At 42.8% G+C, this 19,838-nt stretch overlaps 1 protein-coding gene across 4 annotated transcripts in view; it reads right to left on the bottom strand.

The window, feature by feature from the left end:
* Positions 1–19,838, bottom strand: part of LOC137421248 (TOX high mobility group box family member 3) — a 231,009-nt gene that overhangs the window by 97,408 nt on the left and 113,763 nt on the right. For all 4 annotated transcript variants that reach the window (XM_078771666.1, XM_068107118.2, XM_068107119.2 and 1 more), the window contains one exon: positions 4,916–4,978. In XM_078771666.1, the coding sequence (XP_078627792.1) occupies positions 4,916–4,978 (63 nt within the window). The remainder of the gene's footprint in view (positions 1–4,915; positions 4,979–19,838) is intronic.

The following is a 19,838-nucleotide window of genomic DNA, read 5'->3' as shown; positions in this document are numbered from 1 at the left end:
ACAGATCTGGGGAAGCCTACAAAAAAATCTCTGCTGCATTGAAAGTTCCCAGAGCACAGTGGCCTCCATAATTCTTAAATGGAAGAAGTTTGGAACAACCAGGACTCTTCCTAGAGCTGGCCGCCCGGCCAAACTGAGCAATCGGGGGAGAAGGGTAATAGAGGTGACCAAGAACCCGATGGTCACTCTGGCTGAGCTCCAGAGATCCTGTGTGGAGATGGGAGAAACTTCCAGAAGGACAACTATCACTGCAACACTCCACCGATCTGGGCTTTATGGCAGAGTGGCCAGACGGAAGCCAAACAGTTCAATCTTGGTTTCATCAGACCACAGAATCTTGTTTCTCACAGTCTGAGAGTCCTTTAGGTGCTTTTTTGCAAACTCCAAGCGGGCTTTCATGTGTCTTTCACTGAGGAGAGGATTCCGTCAGGCCACTCTGCCATAAAGCCCAGATCGGTGGAGTGTTGCAGTGATGGTTGTCCTTCTGGAAGTTTCTCCCATCTCCACACAGGATCTCTGGAGCTCAGCCAGAGTGACCATCGGGTTCTTGGTCACCTCTATTACCCTTCTCCCCCGATTGCTCAGTCTGGCCGGGTGGCCAGCTCTAGGAAGAGTCCTGGTTGTTCCAAACTTCTTCCATTTTTATGGAGGCCACTGTGCTCTTGGGAAGTTTCAATGCAGCAGAGATTTTTTTGTAGGCTTCCCCAGATCTGTGCCTCGACACAATCCTGTCTCTGAGCTCTGCAGGCAGTTCCTTCGACCTCATGGCTTGGTTTTTGCTCTGCTATGCATTGTCAGCTGTGAGACCTTATATAGACAGGTGTGTGCCTTTCCAAATCATGTCCAATCAATTGAATTTACCACGGGTGGACTCCAATCAAGGTGTAGAAACATCTCAAAGATGATCAAGAGAAATGGGAGGCACCTGAGATAAATTTCAAGTGTCATCGCAAAGGGTATGAATACTTATATCAATGTGACATTTCGGTTTTATCTTTTTAATAAATTTGCAAAATTTTCCAAAATCCTGTTTTCTCTTTGTCATGATGGGGTATTGAGTGTAGATTGATGAGGGAAAAATGAATTTCAACGATTTCAGCATAAGGCTGCAACATAACAAATTGTGAAAAAAGTGAAGGGGTCTGAATACTTTCTGAATGCACTGTATATCTCCTTCATTTCTGGGTTGCTTTCAAACCCACACCTCATCTCTGATTACTGTCTTTTTCTGATACAGCTTTTTCTGATAAACGTTGATTACTTTCTGATACAGCACTGTCTTTTTTCGTGCCCTTAATCATCCTCCCCATCATCCAAATCCTGATGTCAGTCTTTGTCTACCAACCCTTAGCATTCCCAAAACCAACCCGTTTTTTAATGAGTGCGATATTACAGTGGTAAACACCTTCATGACAGTACACTCCTCTACTTCATCCCCTTCATGGCTGGGTTCCCCCATATATGCTCTGCTATCCCCACAGCCCCTCCGAGTTACCCAACCACACCCCTGCACTGTGTCCCCAAATTTTGTATCCCTCCACCACATGGCCCCACTCCACCACTGTGACCCAACCACTCATTGATTCCTCCATGCACAAACCCTTTTCTGTTTACTCCACAACCCCATTTCTGCTCCCCCCTCTGAGCCCTTTCTACTTCCCCCATGTCCTGTCCCCTCTTTGCTAACACCACTCAGCACCCCTCTCTGCTTCTCCCATGTCACACCTCCTCTTTGCTTGGCCAAGCCCAGCCCCTCTTTGCTTCTCCCATGCCCTGTACCCTATGTACTTACCATCTCGCTACAGTCCCCTCAATGCTTCCCCCAAGCTTTGTCCCTTTTCTGCTCGCCCATGCCCTGCCCACTCTCTGCATCCCCCACACCTCGCACTCTCTACGCTTCCCAAAAGTCCTGCCCACTCTCCAATTCCCCCATGGTCCACCCTTCTATTCCTGCAACATCTCAGCTTCTCCAAAGCACCCCCTCTCCGCTTCCCACACACCCTGCCCAACGCCGTGTCGCCACCCCCTATCTATATCCTGACGTGTCAGTGAAAGAGTGGCAGCTTGCATCAATAGCTTCCTCTCTCACTGTCATTGTACTGCTCTCACCACTCTCACTGCATCCCCAGGAGTATCTTTGGCTGTGCTTCCCCCTCTGCAACCATCTCTTTTTTGTCTATGTGCTGTACCATCATCCTAACAGTTATAATTCCATTCACATCTCTGTCTCGTTCTCTGCAACACTGACTGCCGAAACAACACAACGCAACTCTCTTTTCCTCATAAGCAGCGATTTCAACTGCCGCCATGCAAATTGGCGGGTGTTGGTACCTCTTCAACGTGCCACAAAAAGGCAGCAAAATACTTCTGTGACTCTATGAGCCCGACCCAATTTGTGGTCTTTCCGACCCCAATTTCTACCATTGGGCAAATTATCCTCTCTGGACTTGGTAATGACAAATTTTCCTGCTGTCGCCTGTTCCTCCACTGCTCCATTGGTTCATCAGATGACATGCTTGTGAGAGTAAACATCTCTCTGGCTATTGTCAGAGAGCTGCCTCGGTGCTGGAGTGTAGCAGGTAACTCAGGCTGATTAGCAGGGACGACAAGCAGCCCTCTCGCTTCAGGACTGGTCTTCCATCTCTATCTCCCCTGATATTCATTCTGCCTGGGAATTCTTCCACAAAATTCTGCCCTCCCTTATGCACAGGTTTATCCCATTTCGGCTCCAGTTATCATACCCATCTTCTCGCCCCTAGTACTCTGATCCCTATGGTGAAGCAGTTGTTCTCTTTTTGCTAACTCCAAACAACTTGCTGTCACATCCTGGAAGGCAAATCCAACCAAAGGCATTCTCAGATAACTACAAGTCTGTACACTCTCAGGAGAGCCAGAAAACACCATATGGCCAACCTCAAGGCTGAACGTTCAAACTGTTTCCTTCCTGAAAGACATTGTGGCACTTTATCAATGCTGTCTTTGGTATGTGCTCCCCCTCCAACCCTTCCCTCACTTCAAAGGGCACCACAACAACTTTTCTCGTGAGAAGGCCGAATATTTCAATTATGCGTTTGCTTCCAAATATCGCGTACCCAACTCCTCCTCACTCCATGTTGCTACTTTATCCTCTCATACCCAACTGCTCATCACTCACTGTCCTTAACTGAGAAGGTGGTGAAGTTTCTGCAAACCCTGGATTCCAATTCTTCAACAGGCCTGGATGGCATCAGTGCCCATATCCTAAGCAATTGCTCTTCTGCTCTTGCACATCCTCTTTATGCTTTGATCACACTTTCATTTTCTCTACATCACCTTCTGTTTATTTAGAAGTCAGCCAACATCACTGCAATATTCAAACGTGGTACAAAAACATCTGTAGTTAAGAGGTTTTGTATCAGAACACCTTGATAGAATCAAGTTAAGACCTTGATAGAAATCAGATTAGGTTTAGAGGATTAAGTGTCTGCAGACCTTGACAAAATCACAAGATGGTCAAACACTTGGAATATGTCTTTCAATCCTGACACATTCCATACTCTCACTCAGTCTCTCCAAAAGGAGTGTCTAGGAGTAGATGGGAGTGCCTCCCATCTACTTCGTCTTGTGAACTTTGTTCAAAGAACGTCTTGAAAGTCAGCCACTCAAACTTTTGGGCCTCACCATCAGCCATGATCTTTCTTGAGTAAACGATCTAAGTTGACCTCCAAACTGTCATATGAAGTCTTTCTTTGACAAATCTGAACTTTTATCAAGTTATGAGGCCTTCATCTCTACCTTAATGGAGTACTGCTCTCCCCTTTGGGCTGACAACCCTGACTCACACCTTGCACTTCTCAATTATGTGGAAGTCAACACAATCGAAATCATTATAATCTCTCATGAATAAGCTGTGTCGGGCTTGTTTTTGTTTTTGTTTTTCTTTCTTTCTCTTTCTCTTTCTCTTTCTCTTTCTCTCTCTCTCTCTCTCTCTCTCTCTCTCTCTCTCTCTCTCTCTCTCTCCTCATACAGTTTGGTCGCCCCTCTGTCTTGTACTGTCTCCTTTCTGGTCTTACACCCTCTGTCCTTTCCTTGCTCTAACCCTCTTACAACAGGTTACTGCAGGGCACACAGTCTGCCAGTAACCAACGTCTGGTGAAACTCTCCCCAAATACAGGTCGACTGCTCACCTTGTATGTGTGTGTGTGAGTGTGTGTGTTAATTGTCATGTATTCGGTCTGTTCAATTCCATTCTTCACTCCAGGGCTTCAAGACTGCTGTTCACCACCACCTCAGGTCATCCTTCATCCATACGTAGGGTCTTTTCTACCTTCATTAATCCTCCCCAAGCACACCCCATTCCTTTCCAGGTTATTGTTTTCTCCCCTATCCCTCACCCGATTTTTCGTTTTTTGTTATATTTCTGTTTCATTTCTGTCGTTCCCTTCCTCCTCTTGCTGTGTTTGAGCTTGTATCCAGCATGTTCACCCCCTGTGGTTTTTGTAACCATCCCCTTGATCTCCTTCTTCCCCAAAGCCATTCTTCCTCCATGGGTCCCACAGTTGTGTTCCTCTACCCTGCTGTTGGATGTCCTCCCCTTCCTCCCCTTCCAGTGTTTTCCTTGTTATGTTTTATTGTGGTCCATTCTATGTTCCAGCTCCTCCAGAGCCTCAACTTCATGTACAAAATAAAGGAGTGTGGATGTGTTTACATATTCAACACTCCAGTTGTGATCAATTAGAAATACCAGTTCATCATCGCTTTGCACATTCAGGGCTTTAATAACAGCTCGTATTTTCCAAGTGAACTGGGAAGAATTAGTCATTCACTCTTAATTGGTTGTGCTGTGTCAAATTCTGGGTGTAAGGAATAATTATGAAAACAATGGCAGGCCGGAAGAAAAGCGTGGACGGCCTAAAGATATTCGGTGCATCGTTACCTCTGTGTTTGGGATCAAGTTTTGGCTCGGTTCCATCATGCTCATGTATGATTCACCTCCAAACTGGGAAGAGGAAATGGAGCACAGCAGGGAAGGAGATTTGAGAAGTAAGTCAGAAGCTTTGTGCCACTCAAAGATCACACAAATCATAATTTTAGCTTTCAACTGCTTTTGTCAACAGCATAAAGTATCAAAACTGGTGCTAAATAATAAATGTGATATTTGCAATCGTAACATACAAGTAACGTTATTGTGATACTGAACTGCTGAACTACAGCTTAAGTCGTAATGGACTGATACCAGCAAAAGGAAAATAAGGTAAGCTGGTATGATACTCAGTAGATGTTCACTGCCACAATACCAGATTCCCAAGAATGCAAACTCCTACCATGGAATGAATTGGTCCTGCATTTGAGCAACAACAACAACAACAACAACATGCATTTTAAAGGCCATTTTCCCTACTAGAGCGGGGGTTAGCCTTGCGGTCCCCATGACAATCTTCTCCATTTTGCCCTATTTTCTGCATCTCTCCTTGTTAACCCCCTTGCCCGCATTTCTTCTTCCACCATCTTTAGCCAAGTCTTTCTCGGTCTTCCCCGTCCTCTACTTCCTTCTACATCAATTTCCATCACTCTTCTCAACCAGTCACTTTCATCCTTCCTCAACGATTTTTTCAATTTTTTCAATTTTTCAATTTTTTCAATTCTTTTCAATTTTTTTCAATTTCAATTTCAATTTTTTCAATGATCAAAAATTTTTCAAAAAATCTAATCAAAAAAAAAAAATCAAAAAAAATCAAAAAAAAAATCAAAAAAAAATCAAATTTTTTCAATGATCACTCAACGATCAACGAACCTGCATTTGAGCGCTAAACAGTAAAAGTACATCGGAGTACAAATATCCGACAGTCGCAACCGAAAGGATTTCGCAACCAGACATGATAGAGCACGCTTTATAAATGTATCGCAATTTTTATTCTGAAGAGACCGGTCTTTGCCCAAGTGGGTAAAAGAAAGGCAACTTGGTCAAGCATCCGATGTAACTATGACTTGTGGAGCAAATTGCTTCATTTAATCACATCTGGTAACCATCTCAGAGTTTATTTGATATAATTTAGCAGTATATAAAAATGCCAGCACTGCTGGTACAGAGGAAGTTAAAAGAAGCACTTTTGGCTGGATTCCCAAGCCTTAATGGCTTCCAAATGGCAAAAGATAAAAGTACACTTAATCATGCGAAACCTCAATAACAAGGCTTTCCCGGCCTTGGCCTGGCTGCACTGGCACGAGCCAAGAAAGCAGAGATGTGTATTGGTTGCAGTATTTTACATTTCTCCATAGAAAGCAGAAAGGCCTGTCCTATGTGGTCACTCGTTCTGCTGCGAAAAAGTAGCGGTATTAGAGGCATGGGTACATAAGTCAATGAGCATGAAAGTTATGTTTTCAAGTAACACACAAAGTTCCCGCTGACTGCATGCAACCACTCCTTTGTTGACGTCTCAAAGGCAGAGGGAACAGAATAAATTTCCCTCGTTCATTGTGCTTCTACTTCATCTGTGTCCGAGCTGATTTCTTAAAACCCAAATCCTCACGTTGAAATATAAAATATATATATATACAGTCACGTGAAAAAGTAAGTACACCCCATGTAAAGTTTTGACTTTTTCAACATATTTCAACATACAGCTATTTGATCTTCATTTCAACAATATTGATAGATAAAGGTGATATAACATAACAAATATCATGAAACATTTACATTTTGTAGTCCATTGTATAATTTAAATTTTAAAAATATGCAAATTTCGCATGTGGAAAAAGTAAGTACACCCCATTAAATGTTTAAAAAAATCTTTTTAACAGATGTGGACATATCAATATTTGATCTTCATTTAAACAGTATCTAGAGATAAAGGTGATCTAATTGAACAAAAAACAATGAAAGATTGACTTTGCAATAATTTATTCAACAAAAAATTAAGATGTTTGAGGGGTTTCTTGCATGCACAGCTCGTTTCAAGTCTCCCCACAACATCTAGATGGGATTTAGATCCGGGCTTTGACTTGGCCATTCCAGAACCCTCCATTTCATTCTTTTCAGCCATTCCTTGGTGGATTTACTGGTATGTTTAGGGTCATTGTCATGCTGCAAGGTCCACCTTCGGTTGAGCTTCAACTTTCTGACAGATGGCCTCACATTATCCTCAATCACCCTCTGGTACAATGAAGAATTCATAGTGGATTCTATGATGGTGAGCTGCCCAGGTCCTGATGCAGCAAAGCTGCCCCAAACCGTAATATTTCCACCACCATGCTTTACAGTTGGTATCAGTTTCTTGTGGTCAAATGCTGTTTTTGGTTTTCGCCAAACATGTCTTCTGGTAATGTGGCCAACCAGCTCTACCTTTGACTCATCTGTCCAGAGCACATTGTTCCAGAAGTGCTGGTCTTTGCCTCGGTGTTCATTGGCAAACTTTAGTCTTGCCCTGATGTTCTTTCTGGACAGCAAAGGTTTCCTCCTGGCACACCTCCCAAGTAGATCAAATTTGTGCAGCCTCTTTTTAATGGTAGACTCGTGCACTTTGACATCAACAGTGTTGATGTTTGACATCAACAGTGTTGATATCAACAGTGTTGATGTCAGTTGTTGAAGCTTCCGACCTTGAGGCTGGGTTCTCTCCGGGCAATCGGGCATCCAAAGTGAAGTTATTTTTTCATTCGTGTGTTTGTCAAATTTCAACTCGTTATTTTATCGTCTATGCGTTATTGTTTGTTTATAGTTAGTTTTGGTTTGAATTTCCTGTAACTCGTAATTAAATTAATCGTGTTCTGTTTGCTCCACGTGTGCGGCCTTGTACCTCCGTCGGTGTTTGTTAACTTAAGTTCCCTACTTCGTGTTTTGCTTGACTCTTAGATTTTTCCCTTCTACCCCAACATAATACTCTTTGTCTAACGTTTTAAATCCCCACCCCCCCCCCCGCCCCCCAAAAAAAACAAAACAAAAAAAAAACCAAAAACATATTCTCCTTTCTCCACATGTGCTGTTTGTTGTCTCATCGTGTACTTCTGTCCAGGTGTGCTGTTCGCCCCGCCCCCATTATCTCCTTGCCATCCACCTTTTGCCCTGTTCACGTGACTCGTGGTTGTCCCTCTCGGCCCTCCCCCCATTGGTATTTTGTGCATATAAGATTGTTCACGGTTCTGTTTAAGTATCATTTAAATATGTTTAAACTTTCCCCTTAAGTGTTTTATTCAGTGGTGTATTACAACACGCTGTTTTTCTTCCTATTTAAAAGGCTTTTTTCAATTTCCTCTCCAACTCATTCCACTTCAAAAAAAATAAATTCAATCTCTTATACGTCTCCCTCACTACATGTTCTAAATTCACATTCATTCCATCCCTCCTCCATCGTTCTTAATCGGATTGCTAGCTTGAAAATCACAATAAACCCAATTTGTTATCAATGTTCGTCTTTCATTAATCATCCACTTTCTAAACTCCCCTCTTGCCCCTCCCCTCCAAATCCCCCCCCCCCATTGCCCCTACACTCCTAAACTCCCCCCTTGCCCCTCCACTCCTAAACTCCCCCCTTGCCCTTCCCCTCCTAAACTCCCCCCTTGCCCCTCCCCTCCAAATCCCCCCCTTGCCCCTACTCTCCTAAACTCCCCCCTTGCCCCTCCCCTCCTAAACTCCCCCCTCACTCCTCCCCTTCAAAACTCCCCCCAAACCCCTCCCATTCAAATCTCCCCCCATACCATTCCTCTCCAATTCTCCCTCCCCCCCCTCCTCCTCAAAGCTGCCTCCTCCCCACTTCGTCTCTGACACACTATCAACTGCTCTCCCTACCTCCCCCTCTCATCCTTCATCTTACCCTACCCCTCCCCTCCCCTGTCCTGTACCCGATGCTCCCCCTCTCTCTTCATTAACGGTATGGACCTCAAACATCCGGGGCCTTCGCTCAAACCTGACTGATCTCTCCATACAGGTTGCTTCTGACAATCCAGACTTGATCTGCTTAACAGAAACTTTCCTCCTTCAAGATGTCTCTGATTCCTTAATATCTCTTCCTGGTTACTCCCTCCTCTGGTATGATAGACCTGAGCCTCGTCCTGGTGGTGGGGTTGCTATCCTTATCAAAAACTCTCTTCCTCACTCTCTTTGCACTGCCCTCTCTCCACCTCACCCCCAGGAGTACCTCTGGCTACGGCTTCCTCTCTGCTCCCACCTTTTGTTCATATGTGTTCTGTAACGTCCTCCAAACAGTGATGACTCCATTTACATTTCACTGTCTGACAACATGGACCAACTTCTATCCACTCATCCCAACTCTCTCTTCCTCATATGTGGCGACTTCAACTGTCATCATGCCAGCTGGCTGGGTGTGGGTTCATCTCTCACCAGTCATGGCTCCTCAGCAAAGGACTTCTGTGACTCACTGGGATTGACACAATCTGTCAATTTCCTGACCCAGATCTCAGCCAATGGAGTATCTTCTCTTCTGGACTTGGTTATGACAAACTTCCCTGCTAAAGTCTGCTGCTCTTCTTCTGCTCCAATCGGTTCTTCTGATCATGTGCTTCTTAAAGTGGACATCTCTCTGGCCATTCTCAGAGAGCCTCCTCAGCGTCGACGAGTCTGGCATTTCACTCAGGCCGACTGGCATGGTCTTCAAGCAGCCATCAATCATCTGGACTGGTCTCCCATCTCCACTGCCTCTGACATCAATTCTTCCTGGGAATTCTTCCAAAGCAAACTGCTCTCTCTCATGCACAGATTCATCCCATCTCGTCTTCAGTTGTCTTACCCTTCCTCCCGTCCATGGTACGCTGAATCTTGTGGTGAGGCAGTTGCCCTGAAACAACTTGCCTTTGCCTCTTGGAAGGCTAATCCAATTGAAGGCAATCTCAGTTCCTTCCACCAAGCTCAGAACAAGTGTGTGTCTGCCCTCAGGAGTGCCAGGAAGCACTATCTCTCCACACTCAAGAATGAACTCTCAAGCCTGTCTCCTTCCTCCAAATCCTGATGGCGTCTGGTCAAATCCGTTTCTGGTGTTTGTTCGCCCTCCATCCCCTCCCTTACCTCAAATGGCTACACAGTTGACACCACACGTGACAAAGCCGAATGCCTCAACTCTGTGTTTGCCTCAAAATCTTGTGTCCCAAACCCATCTCTCTCTGTTCCCACCTTACCCAGTCGAACCCAACTGCTCCTGGACTCTGTGTCTTTCTCTCCTGACAAGGTGGAGAAGTTTTTGTCAAACCTCGACTCTGATTCTGCAACTGGGCCAGACGGCATCAGCCCACGGGTCCTAAAATCCTGCTCTGCCGCTCTATCTCACCCTCTCTCTGTTCTTTTCACCCTCTCTTTTGCTCAAGGTCATATGCCAGCATCCTGGAAATCAGCAAACATTACCGCTTTACACAAAAAAGGTGCAAAAACAGATCCTTGCAACTACAGACCAATCAGCCTTCTCCCAATTATCAGCAAGGTCATGGAATCCATCATTGCTTCGGATATCAAATCCTTCCTCTTCTCCAATGGCTTGATCTCCGATCATCAATTTGGATTCAGACCAGGTCATTCTGCTCTGGACATGCTGCTTCTGCTGTCTCAACAATGGATGGAGGTCCTCAATGCCAAACAGGAAATCAGAGCTGTCTCCCTTGACATATCACGTGCCTTCGATACGGTCTGGCACCCCGCTCTGCTCACCAAACTCTCCTCCTATGCCTATGGTATCCATGGAAATCTCCATGCATAGCTTGTGGACTTCCTCTCTGGTCGTAGTCAATGTGTGGCCCTGAATGGGTTTCTCTGATCTCCCCTTCCTGTTCTGGCTGGAGTTCCCCAAGGTAGTGTTCTGGGCCCTGTGCTTTTTCTGGTCTTTATCAATGATCTCTCCGACTCTCTGGAAAATCCTCTCTATCTCTTTGCTGATGACTCCACTCTCTGCCGCTCCATTCCTCAGATCGGCAGTCTGCAGCCTCCTCACTCTCTGCAGACCTGGACAAAATCACAGACTGGTCAAACAAGTGGAACATGTCTTTCAATCCTGACAAATCTCACACTCTTACTATGTCTCTCCGAAAAGACCGACTGGACAACCCTCCCATCTACTTTCTCAACAATCCTCTCCAAGAAGTTCTGTCACTCAAGCTTTTGGGTCTCACTATCTGCCATGATCTTTCTTGGGAAAACCACATTTCCAAGTTGGCCTCCAAAGCCAGTCGCCGACTGGGCATCCTCCGTCGTGCGAAGTCCTTCCTAGGCACACCTGAGCTCCTCACCACATACAAGGCTTTCATCCGCATCTGAATGGAATACTGTTCTCCCCTATGGGCCATATTATAAAAAACCACCTTTAGAGGCCATTTTTCCCCGCAAGCGGGGGTTGGCCTTTTTCGGGGACCGTGGTTGTTGTTGTTTTTTTGGTCCCCTTTTTGAAGCAATGTTTTATGGCCGGATGCCCTTCCTGCCGCCAACCCTGTTTCTCGCCTTTTTACGACACACAGGGAATTACCAGCGAACTGGTACTCAATTTGCTGACCTCGGAAGGATGACAGGCTGAGTCAACCCCCCTGGCGTTAATTCAGCGATCGACCGGGATTCGAACCCAGGATCCTAAGCTGGCACCCTAGCCGCTAGCCCAACAACAGGCCATATTATATGCACATATTATGTGATTAATGTTAGCTCTTTCACGAGCCTCGATCTTGTATACAGAAAAAAAAAAAGAGAAAAAAACCAGTGGCAAGAGCTACCTGTAGGTCCCATGATGACATTCTGGGGTTCTTCGAGACTTCTTTCAGCATCTTGGGGTCTGCTCTCGGGCTGAACTTGCTGGGGCGGCCTGGCCTGAACAAGTTGGCAATTGTTTGGAATCTTCTCCACTTGTAGATGATCTTCCGGACAGTCGAATGATTGATTTCAAATTGTTTGGAGATCTTTTTAAATCCCTTCCCAGACTCGTAGGCATCTATAACCTTCTTTCTGAAGGCCTCAGAGAGCTCTTTTGATCTAGGCATGGTGACGCCGCACACTTCAACACCAAAGAACAAACCAAACTAAATGTCTGAGGTTTAAATAAGACAGGTTCCTCCAAGATCCTCTCTAACGATGTTCTAATCATTTGCACCTGAGCTGGTGCACCTCATTCTAATTTAGGTATTTGAAGTAGTGATAAATGTAGGGGTGTACTTACTTTTTCCACATGCAAAATTTGCATTTATGTTTATTTAAATTATACAATGGACTACAAAATGTAAATGTTTCATGATATTTTGTTATATTATATCACCTTTATCTATCAATATTGTTGAAACTAGGGCATGCCCGTACTATATCTATATCTAAAATTATATCCCCCCCCCCCCTCTATTTACATGAAATGGTTTGGTCCAAAGCGAACGGCTTGCGAGTGGTGACAATCCCCCCCCTCTATTTACATGCAATGGTTCGGTCCAAAGCGAACGGCTTCCGGAGTTTGGTAAAGAAATCGCCATCGCGTACACAAACGCGCAGGAAAGCGAATGAATCGCAAATTCGTTTTTATTAGTTGTAAAACATAGTTTAACGCCAACATAGTTTGCAAACGTGAAATAAATGAATACGCTCTCAAATGTGCCATCCGAGGCAGAGTGTGCCCGCCACGTTCGGCACACGCGATCGTTCGCTGCTCTCTGATTGGTTGAATCGTTTTTTGGACATAGCTCGGTAAGTAATTGTCCGATTAATATGAAACCTTGAAAAGGCACATCCTCGGGTCCCCAGCAATATACCTGGCAAGTTTCAAGTATATCGGACCGGTAGTTGTCGAGAAACAGCGGTCACAGACAAACAAACAAACGTACAGACGTACAGACAGACAGACAGAGATTACTGGAATTATAGATAGATGAAGATCAAATAGGTGTATGTTGAAATATGTTGAAAAAGTCAAAACTTTACATGGGGTGTACTTACTTTTTCATGTGACTGTATGTGTATGTGTATACTTGTATATTTATGTATTTGTATATATATATATATATATATATATATATATATATATATATATATATATATATATATATATATATATATATATATATATATATATATATATATATATACATACATACATATATATATATATATATATATATATATATATATATATATATATATATATATAATATATATATATATATATATATATATATATATATATATATATATATATATATATATATATATATATATATATATATATATATATATATAAACAAAAAAAACAATTTCATCACCAGTAGCATAACGAATGACCCATTGGATGATCAGGGTTATACTTATTACCATAGCAGAGTCTTCCACTGTTGTACCAAATCTGGAAGTGATTTCCTTTACCAAATTGCTGCTACGAGTATGCTACAAAAGGATGAGCTGGTTGCAGACACGTATGAAGATGTAATCATCTGGTTATTATGCTATTTGTATTATTATAATTAATTCACTAATTAATTAAATTCAATGAAATAAAAGGTTGGCTCACTCGCCAAGCCTCTGGCATCGAAATTAAGATAACATGAGTACGTATACCTTCCCCATAAAAATCATGATCATTATCGTCCTCGCCATCATTACTGGTGATTCAAATGATGAATCGTTCAGTAATTTTAGTCATAACGCTTCAATGATGAAATGGCAATCCCGTGTCCAAATAAAGGGGGCCAGCAGGAGTCTGCAGGGAGCTCTGTCGGAAGCAATTATGAGGGTCGAGCAGCCAGAAACGTCGTAAATTTCGCCATGGAGAGGGACTGCAGCCACACACCGTAAGAGTGATGCAATTAATCTCTATTGTAGACGCACGCAAAGCACGTTAACGAGGAGCGAGAGACTGGACATGACCACTCCTTACCTCCAACAACTATACAAGCTTATGGGACTGGTTCTTGTTATCCCAAAGCTGTGTGGTACACTCGTCTTTAATCGAGGGTGTACATATGCAAAGGCTCTAGTGTACCTCATCCCCTTATTCTAGTATCTAGTCCGCACGACAGATAGTCCATGGGGGCATTAGTACAAAATTGTAACAATTCTTCCCCTGCGGCCATGTTGTTCTGACGTTTCGCTATCTAGTCTGCCTTCGCTCCCTGTGGTGTGTTGACCCTTTTAATTCTCGTTCATCGAAGCTCTTCACGCCTACAGAACGTCTGTGCCTCGGCATACGCTGATGAGTCGGTCATTGTGCAGAGGAATGCAAAACAGCCATAGCAGATGCTCCGGGCAGAGACGTGGACCAAACGTTACCTTCACGTCCACTGGACTGACGATGAGTAATTCGAAGGAACAACACATACGTACACAAGAAGAGATAAAATCGAAATAGTTGCCCAATTCCTAAAAGAAACCTTTAACCTCGGTATCGAAATATGTTGCTGCAAACACGATATTTATCCGAGCCTTGGCCAAAACGCAAGCTCTTGGTTTGCCCTCCACCCCCAGACAGTGGTTTGCTCCAGGCGTTTAACAATGGAGCTTGTTCAAGTGAAATGACATCATTGATGAGACATGCAGCTGAAGCTCAGAGTAATGAATACGAGCAATCTCCTTGTCGAGAACAACAAAGCCTGTTATGCACATATAGATCAGTGATGGATTCGCTGTAATCACAAACAGTATGGAAAACATCTTTGCATCAGCTTCGAATTTGCCCATTTACTCATATAGAAAAACCTTTTGCTTTTGTGTGTTTTCTCACATTTTGGTGAAACACCATGAATACTAATCAGATGACAATGAATCCGAGTTTCAAAGCAACATAGACTCTATTTTCAGTAAAAGGATGTTTGTTGTCTTCTCTTCAGTACGACTCGTTCAGAGTTGTAAAGTCTTTGGTATGATGTGTTTCCCTTGGTATGAAAGGACATTGCTGTCCTCTCTTTGGTATGATGTTGTGTTTCCCTTGGTATGAAAGGACGTTGTTGTCCTCTCTTTGGTATGACTGGGCTGGGGTTTTAAAGTATTTGGGAAGACTCAGCTGAGGTTTGAACCACCGAACTCCCGGAACCATTACGCCAGTCTTGGTGGGGGCACTGGTTAGAGTGTCTGCTGTGAGTGCGGAAGGTTAGCGGCTAGAACCCCGGCCTAGTCATATGAAAGACTTCAAAAATGGTACGTGCTGCTTCCTTGCTTGACACTCAGCATTTATAAAGAATATGAAGAACAGGCAACTAAAGGCTGACGACCATTGCAAAGGCTTTGATGGGTCTAGTGGCCTCCTCCTGCATTGAAGGTCCTGGTCAGGGAACTCATATTAACTCGGCGGCCTAATGGTTAGACCATAAGGCTGGGAATTGTTTGGCGTGAATCCCGACTGAGTCATATCAATGAGTTTGAAAATGGTAGGGGCGAAATTACTTTTTAAAATGGTTGTTCCTATTAATGGAAATCGTATTATTATTTTATTAGTAGTAGTATTATTGTTATTTATCTTAAAACGAACGATAACTGTGCCGCAAATATCTGTGCGACTGGAAAAGACAATAAACTAGATGGTATTCATAGAATACTTACCCTGTACAGTCAACTTGTTGTGAGCCAACTCTTCTGTTTTTGAACATTTTTTTTCTTTGATCCAATATGGCTGCCAGACCACGTGAGCGATGACATCATAAATTTATATTCTCTAATATAATTGTTGCAAAGATCACGCTCAATACATTCCAAACTAATCAGATTAAGCGTTGTCCCTGTCGAATTATGACATCATAATTAATGGCACCAATGACGTTATCGTTAACACCTATTCCCCATATGGAGTTCTATACAATGAGCCATGTTTCAATTTTTTTCCATGCAGCGGTTTTGGAGATATAGAGGTGCAACATTTTTCGGTTTTTCAAAGATGGCGCCTGTCCCACATAACCTATGACGTCATGATTATCTTTAAAATATTCTACATGAGGAGGCGTTCCTATGGTGAAAATTTCGCGCCCATCGGTCTAACAGTTGCAGAGGAATTTTTGTTTTATTCATAATGATCAGATCAAGCATTGTACTTGGCGAATTATGACGTCATAATTAAGGTACCGATGACATCACCATCAACATATCTTATTCCCCATGGTGAGTACTTGACAATGAGCTATGTTTCAATTTTTACATTGAGTGGTTTGGGTGATATAGAGGTGTAACGTTTTTCCAAGATGGCGCCCGTACCACGTGACCTATGACGTCATAATTATGAATAAAAAAATTCTACAGGCATAGGCGCTTCTGTGGTAAAAAAAAATCGTGTCAATCGGACCAACGGTTGCTGAGGAAACGAATTTTTAAAATGCAGAAACGTACGGCATACGGCACACGTACATACAGTCACGTGAAAAAGTAAGTACACCCCATGTAAAGTTTTGACTTTTTCAACATATTTCAACATACAGCTATTTGATCTTCATTTCAACAATATTGATAGATAAAGGTGATACAATATAACAAATATCATGAAACATTTACATTTTGTAGTCCATTGTATAATTTAAATAAACATAAATGCAAATTTCGCATGTGGAAAAAGTAAGTACACCCTTGGCTCTAATAGGTGGTATTGCCCCCTTTGGCAGAAACAACCTCAAGTAGGCGTTTCTTATAACTGTCTACCAGTCTCTGACATCGACTGGGAGAAATTTTTGCCCACTCCTCCATGCAGAATTCTTTCAGCTGTGCGATGTTTGAGGGGTTTCTTGCATGCACAGCTCGTTTCAAATCCCCCCCACATCTCGATGGGATTTAGATCGGGGAGGACGCTTTGACATGGTCATTCCAGAACCCTCCATTTCTTTCTTTTCAGCCATTCCTTGGTGGATTTACTGGTATGTTTAGGGTCATTGTCATGTTGCAAGGTCCACCTTCGGTTGAGCTTCAACTTTCCGACAGATGGCCTCACATTAACCTCAAGCACCCTCTGGTACAATGAAGAATTCATAGTGGATTCTATGATGGTGATCTGCCCAGGCCCTGATGCAGCAAAGCTGCCCCAAACCATAATATATCCACCACCATGCTTTACAGTTGGTATCAGGTTCTTGTGGTGAAATGCTGTCTTTGGTTTTCGCCAAACATGTCTTCTGGTACTGTAGCCAAATAGCTCTACCTTTGACTCATTTGTCCAGAGCACATTGTTCCAGAAGTGCTGGTCTTTGCCGAGGTGTTCTTTGGCAAACTTTAGTCTCGCCCTGATGTTCTTTCTGGACAGCAAAGCTTTCCTCCTGGCACACCTCCCATGTAGATCATATTTGTGCAGCCTCTTTCTAATGGCAGACTCGTGCACTTTGACATCAACAGTGGCAAGAGCTACCTGTAGGTCCTGTGATGACATTCTGGGGATCTTAGAGACTTCTTTCAGCATCTTGCGGTCTGCTCTCGGGCTGAACTTGTTGGGGCGGCCTGGCCTGAACAAGTTGGCAGTTGTTTGGAATCTTCTCCACTTATAGATGATCTTCCGGACAGTTGAATGATTGATTTCAAATTGTTTGGATATCTTTTTAAATCCCTTCCCAGACTCGTCGGCATCTATAACCTTCTTTCTGAAGGCATCAGAGAGTTATTTGGATCTAGGCATGGTGACGCCGCACACTTCAACAACAAAGAGCAAACCAAACTAAATGTCTGAGGTTTCAAGAAGACAGGTTCCTCCAAGATCCTCTCTAACAATGTTGTAATCATTTGCACCTGAGCTGGTGCACATGATTCTAATTTTAGGTATTTGAAGTAGTGATAAATGTAGGGGTGTACTTACTTTTTCCACATGCGAAATTTGCATTTATCTTTATTTAAATTATACAATGGACTACAAAATGTAAATGTTTCATGATATTTGTTATATTATATCACCTTTATCTATCAATATTGTTGAAATGAAGATCAAATTGCTGTATGTTGAAATATGTTGAAAAAGTCAAAACTTTACATGGGTGTACTTACTTTTTCACGTGACTGTAACTGAATGCTTAAACCCACTTTTCGCTTCACGGGCGCAGGGTAATAATCCACTCCTCAGACAAATTTGCATCGAGCCATCTCCAAACTCCTCTTCCATGATTATTTAAAACTAGAAAGTTCATCGAACACCTTATCCCGCACAGTCTTGAGAAAAAGGGCAATGAGTGAGGTCTACGAGCGGCAAATTAGATCAGCCGATATGACGTAAAATGGCGCTATAATTTTTACAAGTACTGCAAAAGTTCTGGTTTTTCGAGGTGGCAAAAAGGCGATTTGTGTTCTACAGTTTTCAAGTAAGTAATTAAACTGACATAAAATGGGGGGGAAAAAATCGGAGGTTTACATTACCGTCGTTGATGCACCGTCTTTTACACCACCTTATTTAACACGTTACATTAGTTCTTCATGCCTGTTGTTTGTGTCCTTCATGACGTCCCTAATAACAGTAAGTTTCCTGTTTGGAATGATTTTCAATTTTGTTTGACTGTCAGACATGCAGACAGACTAAATCAATTGCCTTACTTCTCCGTGCGCATGCACGCTTGGGACGACATTCCGTGCAATTTGCCAAATTCAGAGCCAAAGTTCTGCTCAACTGCAGGTTCATGTTCTGATTCATCTTCCGATTTGTGTTCCCGACTCATGTTCTAATTCGTGTTTTTCAGTGTTAAAAATGTAAAATTCAATTGAAATTAAGAATTTAATTGAGGATAGACTGACGTCTGTAGTCAGACAGACAAAGTGAACCAATTGCTTAACCTTTCTTTTGCGCTTCGCACGTGCGGGGTAATAACATCCTAACCAATGATGACCCTCTTCGCGCACCACTGCTTCTTCTCCACTGTATCTTCTACAAACCAAGCCCTCCTGACTCTTCTCCCCAATGTTTTCAATTCCATGACTTCCTCATTTCAAAATCAACAGGATGAATATATCTAATTACAGGATCATTACGAGTGAATGATTAAAATGATGTGTGGCATGTGTCCTCAGAATCACAATCATAATGAAAGTGCAGGGTCTAACTCACATTGATAAGTGATTCAGAGTAGTTATTAGTAGAACAACCTTTGAGTATTTTTTCAAGCCAAGTATGTGAATTCCTTCATTGATGGATTTCATTAATTGTATGTATACTTTTTAGTTTTGTGCTCTGCTGGCAGATAAATCGGTTCCACCGAGCTGTTGTAAGGAAATTTGTTCCCAATAAAGTGTGAAATATTTAGGGAGTTTACTAGAAATGTCCTTTTGACAGCAAAACAGCAGTGACACAGAAATTCCACATAATGCAAAATGTGACTTCAAGTCCTCAACCCCACATTCTCCTCCAGCCCCAGGTTCTCAACCGCAAGTCTTCACAGCCCCTCTTTACCCCAAGTCGTCTCCTCAACCCCAAATTCTTAACCACCCCCCACTCCCCAAGGCTCAACTGCCATTTCCCAAATCTATCCCTTCTCTGCCCACCAACCACTCCAACTCTCCTCTGAGCTTACACACCCCTCCCTCCCCCATGTGCACAACATGAATGCACATAACTCAAAATTGCATGAATATCAATATTTCTAGACATCCACATGCAGTCTAGACCAAGAGCTCTTAAGTGAGGCATCATTCAGTATTATACGTTCAGAGACATTCACGCAACTTACATTTATAGAAGTATGTAGGTAGATTAAAGAACAACAATAATAATAATAATGATAATAATAATATTTTATTGATAAAATAACGATTTCAAATAATTTGCAACAGGTGACACAATTACATGATGTTTTTTTTAGACTAAAGGCTCTTTGAAATCATCCTTACCTTGCTTTAGCTACAAAGGGATTTTTCTGAAAGCCACATCTGAAGGTACTATGATTTTTTGTGGGCTTCCATGGCAGAGTAGTAAAGCCCAATAAGAATTATTTACATCTTCCTCGTTTACAGTAGTAAAGGA

This window comes from Myxine glutinosa, chromosome 2 (genome assembly GCF_964187855.1).
Source record: "Myxine glutinosa chromosome 2, kmMyxGlut1.1, whole genome shotgun sequence".
Taxonomy (NCBI): domain Eukaryota; kingdom Metazoa; phylum Chordata; class Myxini; order Myxiniformes; family Myxinidae; genus Myxine; species Myxine glutinosa.
The sequence above is the reverse complement of the archived record's forward strand: the minus strand, read 5'-3'. Positions and strand labels throughout refer to the sequence as shown.